At 31.5% G+C, this 11,330-nt stretch overlaps 1 protein-coding gene across 1 annotated transcript; it reads right to left on the bottom strand.

Moving 5' to 3' along the window:
* Positions 1 to 2,402: 2,402 nt before the first annotated feature.
* On the bottom strand, positions 2,403 to 7,603 carry LOC140056304 (uncharacterized). The gene is made up of 2 exons (XM_072101630.1): positions 6,985 to 7,603; positions 2,403 to 4,977 (listed from the first exon to the last, which is right to left on the bottom strand). The coding sequence occupies exons 1-2, from the start codon at positions 7,106 to 7,108 to the stop codon at positions 4,223 to 4,225; spliced, it is 879 nt and encodes a 292-aa protein (XP_071957731.1). The 5' UTR covers positions 7,109 to 7,603; the 3' UTR covers positions 2,403 to 4,222.
* Between the last annotated feature and the right edge of the window lie 3,727 nt (positions 7,604 to 11,330).

Here is an 11,330-nt window from a genome sequence, read left to right as displayed (position 1 = left end):
CCATTAGTAAAATATGCATGACAGCGGAATATATCCAGTGACAAATACACTTACAACTCCGTCTATTCCATAGCCCTACATAATTAAATTTGAGGTTGGAATTTCCGTGCAACATCTTTCATTTTATTTGCTAATTTTATCTACAAATTGTAACATTAGGCAGTTTTGAAGAGTTTACAGTTCAATTCATAAATATAATTATTTTACTCTCTTGGATTATATTTATTGGGATACAAATTAACACAAATCTTGTTCTATTCAGAGGTTACTTTATGTTGAGATTGGTCTTGCTTTCTGTCATTTCGTTATTAGACAGACTTTTGTCTGTGTACCCTTGTATCATTGTTATTTTCAATTTAGATCAACGTAAATGCTTTGTATGTTGCACAAGAAATACATTTATAGCAAACGTTTTAAAAGTTAAAAGCTACAATATTGGTTTATGGTCGTATTTCAGTCTACATGTCAACTTGGATGAGTAGAATATTTACGATCAAGTGGGCGCTTCATATCTTGGGCCTAATGGCATGCGCAAGTCACTGACTTGTTTTATTGACATTTTCTGTCGTATACATCTTTCTCTTTGTTTTCACAATAGATATTTTGAATAAGATTATCAGGGAGAGTAAATAACATTTATACATTTAAGTTGAGTGTCTCCACTGAATGCCGGCTGATGTGATGCCAGAACAATCTATATTTGGATGTATGTTTTACTCTATCAATCCATTACTCCTGCAATGGATAAATCATGAATACTATAACCACTTTGCCGGATCACACTGTCAAGCTCGTCCATTCTACTAATGCATACCGTATGTCTGAGGCGAACAAATTAGGCATATACCAAGCGATAAATGCACAAAAACAAACCTACAAAAACAATTTCTAACTAATAAAAATCTGAGTATTTTGAATAATAATTCTAATAATTAACAGAGATTATACCATAGACCGATAAGGCCTAAAAAATATATAGAAATCAATAAAGAAAGAATTTTCCATGATGCAATGTCTAAAGATAATGTTTATGAAGATGATCCACATTTTGTAGGTAATGTTTAATTAATTATTAGGCCTATCGTTTTATAATTTTGTACAGAAACTTGCACACCAGGTTATAAAAATCAAATGTCGACATCCGTATTCAGAAAAACCAAAAGCATTAATGTACAAAATCATTATTATAATGGCTGCCTAATCAATAATGAGTTGACAGGAATTTATACTATGTTAATAATTTCAATCGATTTTGTAACATTTCATAACTTTACGTTAAACGTATGTCAACCTGTGGAATACTAAACGCTATAGTAGCCAGCATTCCAAGACACCTAGCACCTGCAACGGTCCAAATGCTAACACTAGCGTATGTATTACGTCAGCATAATTTGTTAGTCACTCATTTCGATAAATAATTCAATTGAATTGAAGCGGTTAGTTTTCGAGAGCGTAATATTTGATGGGAATATATGATGTCATCGTCGGTCGACCGATCGTAGAGCTATTTAAAAATGTAGTATTTCACACAATTTATTATTTGAGATGCAGTTGATAATTATATTCAAGATATGTCAGAAAAACACTTTCAAACAGCAGTTGATCGTGTGTATAGTATGTTGTGCTCCGGAAGGTGATTTCTATAATAATATTATCAATAAACTATAGTTACCATACTATTGTTAAGAATGATGATTTTCAATTGATGTGAAAAACAAAAATGATTATGATGATGACCAGATCAGATTGTGATTATAGTGTCTCTTAATGTTAGGTGCATATAATAACAAAATGGCTATTATTAACTAACCCAAATCATTCTAATTTGTACTCACAATAAAACTTTAAGAATCAAAAAAGATTTGAAGCATAAAATTGAGAAATATAATATGAATTTAGGTCAAAATCTGTTTCGACAGTTTCGATATTATGCAATTGAAGTATTTCGGATATACTGAAAACATGACTTGTGCCAGTATCAGTATATTATTAAGAATGTGAAAATCTAGCTCAATCTAGATCATTTAGTTTGATTTTATTTCATAGAATTGTTTTAAATTGTATAAGATTATCTGTACAGTAACATTTTAAATATAAAATATGTATAATTGTCAATTATTTTATCAACTGTGAACTTATCTTCATCAGTAGGCCCTATTGAGTCTATTAATCTTTGTGCCAAACATGTAACTATATCTTTTTAAGAATGACATTTATGAACATATTATTCAAAGTGATATTACATAATACATCAGTTTATATTGATTGTGATAGAAAACATACATAAATACCTAAAGTATGTTGTGTTATGTTAATGAAAATGAGGAGAAAGTAAATATAAAAATATTAAAAAATGTAAAAGTAGTGTTAATTATTAAGCAATAATGAAGACAAAACACAAACACATTTCCATTTCATTTTAATAATAATATTACTAATAATAGTGTCACTTCTAAAAAATGAATATATTATGCTGCCATTTGATCAACATAATGTATGTTTTACTACTATTTTGGCGTACCATTCGTTCTGCAGTAATTCACTAAACAACATAAACGAATTATGATATATACAGAGGAATAAATACTGTAGAGTGTAACTGCTTGTGCTAAAGATTTTGTCGCATAGTATCCTCAATTAATGTGACATAATTTGATAAACATATTAAATTGAAGATAATCCGCTTGGATAGTAATTCTCGATGGTGACGAGAAAGAAACGGTTTCGGTTGTTGCATCGATAGCATGCCCATGGGACACTCTTCTTTACGTACACTCAAATGTTTATTCCACACCTGTTGGTGTAGTCTACTCAAATCTTAACCCGTAGAGACACTGAATTCACAATACCTATTAGAAATTTACGCACGATCGCCTAGTAAATTACTTGTATAGTATCCCTTAATGTATAAAACAACACGACCAGTATCATATATCTACAATATGCAAATTATATTAGTGTACCAAAAATGGAAAGACATTGTTATGTTTCTAATCACTAAAACTGCAAATATCTTTTTTATCATTATAAAACTACAGATAGGCTTTAAACCTCAGTCTAAAAATATTGGTAATTTTTATTTCTTGGGAATTTAATAGCATGAGAACATTGAATATGTTAGATGATGTGAATCCGGTGCATATCTATTTTCTTGACAAATTTGCATAGAATACCCTACGAGCAACAGTGAAAGGTTTACTTAATATTTAATCATTGACATTGTTAATTCATTTATTGTTTTTAATAGAGAGTAACACAAATGTAATATCTTGTCCAACGAAGTATACCGTAATGAATATAATTAAAATTTGGAGTGGATGACAAGAAGTATTGGAAGAATTGAACAATTTCATATGCCACACACATTTATTTTGTAAGAGAGATTCACAACAAGTAAAACATACACTTAATACATAGTTCGTTATACTTTTGAGAATAAATTGATCGTTAATTATCGCTTGACCTTTATCTTTGGTTTCTATTTTAACCGAGTTAGGAAGAATCTCAATATGGATTTAGGCCTACAGCTATCTAAAATTGCACAATAAGATGTTATTTATCAAATTTACAAAATAACATTTTAAGTAGAATAGTCACACAATTGTTTATATACCAAATACTGTTATTGGTTTTAATAATAATATTACACATTATTTATACAAATAGACAATTTAGACAAATAGGAATTTTAGAAACACATTTAAATAGGCCTATTGCTTTGTTATCACCTATTCATTAAAAAATATCATCTTTTTTGCAAATATATAGGCTTATGAAAAAACCTAAATTGGTCAATATTCATTTTACTGTTTCCCGCCCTTATCTTAGGAATGTTTTTTTTAAAATAAATAATATATATATATATATATATACAAGTTTGGAAAATTGCAAAATATTGGTTATTATTTTTAGGGAACAGACCCTACTTTTTAAAATGTTTAAATCAGTATCAAAACTACGGAAAGTTGACAGTGCATCTATATACAATATTTTACGTTTAAAAAGTATGCACATTGTTAACAAATGTTTATAAATATATTGCCTGAAATGTTAGTACGTTTGCAAAATATCTTTCTTATTGGTCATATTTGCAAAACGGTTATTCTGAAACACTATGAATAGTATTGGTTTTTAATTAAAAAATACCATTTTGCTTAGAAAATAAAGTAAACGTATATTAAAATACGTACAACTTTTATCTATTTTGATTTCTTAAATATCATTAAACACATCGCGAAGTTTCTGATTTTTGCATTTTTGGAATAATGAAATTGCACTCGTTGTCACTGGACTCTGGACTGATAATGCACGCTGATTCGTGATGTTTGTTTAGATATGATTTCAATGCAAATGATTTGTCACATCTTTTGCAACTATAATGCTTGAAAGATGAATGCGTTTGCATATGTGCACGAAGATTTGATCGATCTGCGAATGCTTTGCCACAATGTGCACATCCAAAAGGTTTCTCTCCAGTGTGAGAACGCATATGACCTTGCAACAACCATGGCCGGCTAAAAGCCTTGTTGCAAATAGTACATTTATGTTTCAGATCATGCGTTAATATATGCATGGTGAGAGCTGGCATGCTTACGTACACTTTATTGCAGATATGGCAGCGTTTGGCTTGGTCACTTTCTAAACTGCGATGAGTTTGTTTGTGTCGCGATAGATTCGACGAAGTTGCGTAATGTTTACCGCATTCGTTACATTTATAACGTTGACGCTTTTCAACTGGTTGTACGCCGGTCTTTGGTGAACGGCGACGTGATCGTCCGTCTGTTATATCAAATGCATCGTAAGATAGGAAGACTTGTTTGTTTATATTGTTGTTGGCTTCAGATACGTCACTATGTGACGTGATAGACGATGTATCATCACGACTAACGTCCGAATCAGAGACGTACTCACAATCACTCAATGAATTACGGCTTACTGGTGAAATCGTCGGCGAAGGGAAAATATTTTGCACGTACCCTAGAATAACAAAAACAATTGAAATAGTAACATAAAAAATTATTAACATCATTATAATTTTAACTGTATCATACTTAAACAAATCAATCAACAATGCTACATTTAAATCTTTACAAAGTAGCCGACTCTTTCTCTCCTTGCATATTGATAATAATCACTTATTATAGTGTAACTTGTGTGTTACCATATGTTGGTGTATTGACTGAATTTCGATTACTGTTTGTTGTAAGTTTTATTATTGTCAATACACCACGATCCATCAACAATCAGTATCGTTAGTATGATGATGGTTACTGGTAATAAGCGTCTAATTACTGGGATGTGGGCTATTTTTTTAAAAGAATGATGTTAATATATTGTTTGTATTTAATGCGCATACACGCATACATCAATTTGATATTTTATGCATACGTCAATTATGTCTATAAATATCATATTAATGTCTGAATATCAAATTCTCATACCAAGCATTAATATGTACAGATAAATTGACGTTGTTTGCTGCTATGATATAACATTGTGAATGTACCGTAGTACCTGTATATAAATTCATCAATTAACTGACAGCCAACAAGTTTTAGGAGAAATAAAATTGTATTTGGTATTATTCGATCAATCTGAAGAGAATTTGGTGACAAGTTACATTCTTGTGAAGTAGACGTATTTTGATAGCTATCACTTGAAATCGCAATGATTCAAACCATTAGCACGATTGTTAGATTAACACACAATGACAACACCGAGTTATTATTCAATACCTTCCTTATGCAAATCTGGGTTTGCATTGTCTCTTATGTCACAAGAACAAAGTATTAATTCAAGATATTAATTGGCGACATAGTGTTTGGTCACATCCACTCATATTTACTCAGCTTATGAGTAAAACAAGTATTTGCACCTCAAGCTAACGTTATATTGCGATATCGTTTTGATGTCAGTGAGATGCTGACAATCATCGATACCTTGTTGTACGCGCGTACATTTTGTGTTTTTTGTGTATGAAATACGAATATCTTGATTGTACTTTATTGTAATGAACAGCTTGATTGAAGTTTAATAATAATATTGTAAAACTATCTAAGCCTAACTCTCATTAATTATAAATGTTTATGAATGACCTTATGTATCCTAACGTGATAAATAAACTGTCTCAATATGGACTTGCCAATCCATTAACAGGTTCTTCACCTGTACATTATTTTAATTCTAGTTTGTATGATTTATATGACATATTACATTTAAGTAATATATTTTGACATCATCAGTGTATCACTTCGGTTACTATAGATTACGTAAATACATTTTAATCATTAGGATTTATTAATCATAATAATCATTACCGAATTATTACGATTTATTTCTGATTAGATTTAATGAAGGTTTCGTAATAATATTTCAAATGAACCATTTAGTCTCAGTAATTCAGTAAGCATACTTTCCGTAATAATATTCTTATTCATTATCATTAACACATTCTTACGCAATTTATTAAATTGAAGACTGATCACACAATAATAGGACCTAATCAAGATAGTGTAGCCTAGTGGGGATGCAATTAACCCAATTGTATAATGTATTCAGTGACTATGCGAATTGGCATTATTGAGTACGGTACCGTACTCATGGACAGCTCGATGTAGGTCAACAAGAAATAGCATTTTCATTTAAGTACTATGCACCGTTTTTTATCTTTCGCTTTATTTCTATCTGGTTATTATAATTATAAGCTAACTTGTAACATGTTCACAATTTGAAAAATTAAGGTAGATGACATCATAGAAGAGCAATAAATTAAAAATATAATTGATTGGTTCTTAATATTATTTAATATGATAATGATAAAGTCGATGAAGTACCGTACACTTCGTAGAAAAAATTGTTTTTACCGAAGACCTAATTTATATCAACTCAAATGATCAACGTTTCCAAATTGGTAAAACGCGGGAATTTTGGGGATAGCTAAATTAGGATGAAAAAGGCAAAAATAGATAAAAAAATTAGTCTTACCATCTGTTAAATGTATGTTGACCGGAAGCTCGGGGACTACAGTCCATTCTGGAAGTGATGTTTCACGGATCACAACCCGTGCATCATCATCAGTCGTTCGACGCACAAGAAATGAGCGAGGCATTTTAGTTGTTTTTATGAATTCGACAGTTTTGAGAATTGTAGTCTTGTTCTACTTCTGCTTGTGTTCTCTCTACAGATTCGGTAATCAACTAACTCAAGATAAGTAATCCATCTAATAAGCCTCGTGAGAGCCCGGTTAAATTAATTAATTCAATTTAAGCGATGAATTTTCCTTGGTCCATCCAAATTGCCTAAAATGAAAGATCTGATAGCGCGATGAGATTGATATGGAAAGGAAAACCAGTTCGTTCTACGATGGTTCGTCGGTAACCCCACTCTCCAACTTTCTGTCTGAGATGTCTAGTTAGACGTCTTTTAAACACGATCTTGACAAACAATGGAGTCAATATCAGCGATAATCTACTATTGTTTACCCGAGCTGAGCCACGCGACTCACTTGTGGCCCATTCACTGTAATTCACTTGAATTGGATTAATCAAGTGCAAATATACAATTTCAACGCATGCGCGATAATAGCAAAATTTGATTGGATTATGAAGTTAGTAGGCGGTTTTGACGAGAATATTAGGCAGGAGAAATAAGTTTTGGTGATAATGTGATCCTTTTTTTTTTTGGCGGTGCAAGCCTGTGAGGGAAGGATTTGTCCATAGTAGTGAGAGATACAAATTGTTTTAATGCTTTTTATCTATTAATTAACTTCTTCTCTATACTGGGTGACCTCTTCAGTACAGGACTGTTGTCAGTGGGGAGGGAGAGGGGGTGGGGGAGAAGTGCCGGATGTCGATCGCACCTTAGCTGTAAATATTGATTATTCACTTTCAGTCAACAAAACAAAATCGAACGGATAAAATGGTTTGCCCAATTTAATGACATTAAAATGTTTTTAATCTACAAAAAACGAGATCATGACCAAAGACATAACACGTCAAAAAATATTGTGATGAGGCATATTGGAGGCTGCAAAGCATTGCAAATAAAATATACCATGTTCTTGTTGCAATATCAAATACATTTCCTACGATTTATTGAGATGGCAGTACAGATATTTCCTTATTTATCATTATTTGACAGAATGTGGCAATCCCTTAATTATTTATCGCTTTTACTCGAATAAACGCCCCTTTATTCCAAATGATGTTCTATGAGGGGAGTTTATTCGAGGGAGGCGTTTATTCAAAGCGAATTAGAATAAATACGGTATACGTTCAGTAATCTTTTGTGAGTCTGTTCGAAAGTGTTTATCTATGTGAATTTGGTCTATGCCCTTACGTAAATGTATATATATTTAAATATAGCGACAAAGGGAAAAGAGGAAATACAACTACAAATAAAAGAACCGTACAATTATAATCGAACCCCGAATTTTGTTATTTTGTATATGTATTACAAAGCAATTGTTTGTTAATTGTAAGTTTTAAAAATTAAAATAGCATTTGTTTTACAGGCGCCGGCTACCGCTGAATGCAAACAAATTATCAGATCCTCAACGTTATGTGTTATAACTTTCAACCGACACTTCTCAAGAAAATAATTCTTAAAACAAACCTAAGCAAACAATCAATTTATTTATTGACAGAAAGAAATACAAAGAGGCAATCAAGAGTATTTGGAGGACCTGGTAATGATTCTAAATACTTAACGCACCACCTGTTGGCATTGCTGTTGGACAGCACTATTTCCCATCATGCAATAAACATGAATTGGTTGTCATAGAAGCATATATGACAAATATGAATTCTTGTTTTCATTTTGATTTACTTACTGTAATTAGTCAAGCTATTAGCTAATACTAGTCACACAACATAAAATATCCACGTGTCTTTGTTCTTAAAAGTAAACACGCTGTACTTACAGCATGGCGTTCGCCAGGCTTCAAATATCATCATTCAGACCATTATACCCCGGTTACATTCACTCGGTTAAAGTAGGCCATAAAAAGAGAATAATATTAAATAATATTAACAACACAGTTCACAATAAATAATGGATTGTAGCTAGCCCTTTTTCCATCAGGGTACGTAGGCCTATGCATATTATTGAATACTTTTTAATTTGGAATTTGTTTGTTTGGCAAATAGAATAAACGCTATACGTCATTGATATTAATGAATCAACATTATTATATAGAAATTAACTGTAATAATAGATTTATACATATATAATATTTATTAAGAAAATAATAAATTTGTCATGACAAATTGAAAGATGAAGACGATAATTGGGCTCTATTTCTATATACCTCCAGTTGACACCACACACCACACCAAATACATGAAACAAAAAAATAGTGAATGCATAAACGTAGTCAGATATTTATTCCCCTAATTGCTAGATAACACCAAAAATAATAAAAATGAGATCAAACACAAGTTAAGACTTTTAATACACATTACAATTATCCCCAGTTCATTTGCTCGGTTATTCGTTCGTTCGGCCATTCGTTTGTTCATTCTGTTTTCATTTATTGGTAAAAATCCTGTAACCAATCGATTAAAAGGGCTTTTAAAACAAATAATTGATAAAATTACCCTTTAGTAGTCATTTTACTAACATAAAGTAAATATACATAACATAGATATGTGTAAGTGGCATTCATTTGACTTAATCAACTGTCATTAAATCCCATATAATAATGCTGCTTGATAAACCCTCTTGTACTACACAGTCATTAGCTTGACAACAATTGAATATTGAGCGAAAGATAATGATTTGCAATGAAGAATATTTAAGCATAAATTATGATGGTGTCTTATGTATTCATAAGTTGCAGTAAAGTAGACGAATACAATTAGTCAGTTACGTGATGTTTGCTTAATAAAGTGGAAGTATGATCACAATACGAAACTGTTGACAAGACAATGCTATCGTAGATATAGAAAATTATATCCACCTTGCCTCGGGCGTGTAAATAATAGAAATACATATTTATAGATTTTGAATATATACCTTTGCCGGGGGTTTAGAAAATTTAAATGCCTGTTAGACCTCCAGGGTGATTTTATATACGGCTGCTAATGTTTTAAAGTAAGTATCGATATCAGCTTCATTGTGTAATTCAGCCGTCTTTATGTTAAAAACACCGATTACAGCGTCTCTACCGAGTGAAAGATGTAACGCATGTCTTAATGGTGAGAAAACTGTTAAGTGCTTGAGATTTACATAGACCAATGCCATAGATAAAGTAGTCTCTGAGGGCAGCAATTATCAGCGTTTTAAGGTATAATTCTCCATTACACAGTCATGGCACAAAGGTCTTTAATAACCTTTAGTCAAGGAGGCTGATATGAATAATCCATCTCTTAAAAACAGCAACAGATGGAGCCATGGTAAAATAGCTTCAGGCCCAGGAAAAGCAAAGTTACAGATTTTCATACGAAAATAAATAGGTCTACGCCAAATATCCCAAAATATATCAACAGATAAAATAATTTTGCATTTAATATTTTTCTTTCACAAGAAAATGGTTAATGTTGGTACCTGTTTGATTATATCCTGCGCGTAAGCAACTAGTTGCTGAAACACCTGTTGGTATTTCGTAAGGTGAGCGTTTCGATTTCTGGATCGATATCGAAATAGTATGGTTACTATGGTTATCTTAATGTTCAGGTGAAACGTAATTAGAAGTTTATTCAAAGACTTCAATAGAGAATCAATTACTTTTGTGCATGAGTGCAACAGCCTAAGAAATAAATTGAAATGAGATCCCATTGAAATAACACAACACATAAAGACAGTAAAATATAGCTCACATATATTGACATATCATAATGATATAGATCCCAAAAATCGTCATATAAGCCCATATATTTACGGAAACAAAACGTGTATGCTATTATAGCTAAATGTATGTAATAATAATTCATAACATTACAACAAAAATAAGGCACATTTTAATTGGTTGACAATGGTTGACTGTGCTCACCCATTAGATGCAACAAATAGATGAACAGATGCATGAAAGAATATCATGAAGCAAAATAGGCTTACGGGTAATTTAAAATGAATAATTCATTTGCATAGATAAGCGTAAAAGAGCACAATACATATATTTTTATGTAGACCTACTTATCTCGGTATATTATATTAAAATGTCGGAGATACGGGTAATAAAACACCACTGTACCTTGCTTTGAATTACTGAAATACTAAAATAAAGTTAAAAGTTGTAAAACTTTCACATTGTTGGCCATTCTAATTCTAAAACGGCATGTTAAAAGCAGACCGTAAGACACTCCATAGTGCGTGTGATCATTATTTCTACC

This window comes from Antedon mediterranea, chromosome 8, assembly GCF_964355755.1.
Source record: "Antedon mediterranea chromosome 8, ecAntMedi1.1, whole genome shotgun sequence".
Classification (NCBI taxonomy): domain Eukaryota; kingdom Metazoa; phylum Echinodermata; class Crinoidea; order Comatulida; family Antedonidae; genus Antedon; species Antedon mediterranea.
This window is presented reverse-complemented; position numbering and strand designations above follow the sequence as displayed.

Excerpts from the sequence above, each read along its gene's own strand:
- LOC140056304 (XM_072101630.1), bottom strand. The coding sequence starts at position 7,108 with ATGCCTCGCTCATTTCTTGTGCGTCGAACGACTGATGATGATGCACGG. Across the intron at positions 4,978-6,984 it reads CAACATACATTTAACAGATG|GGTACGTGCAAAATATTTTC; the intron begins GTAAGACTAATT and ends TTGTTATTCTAG.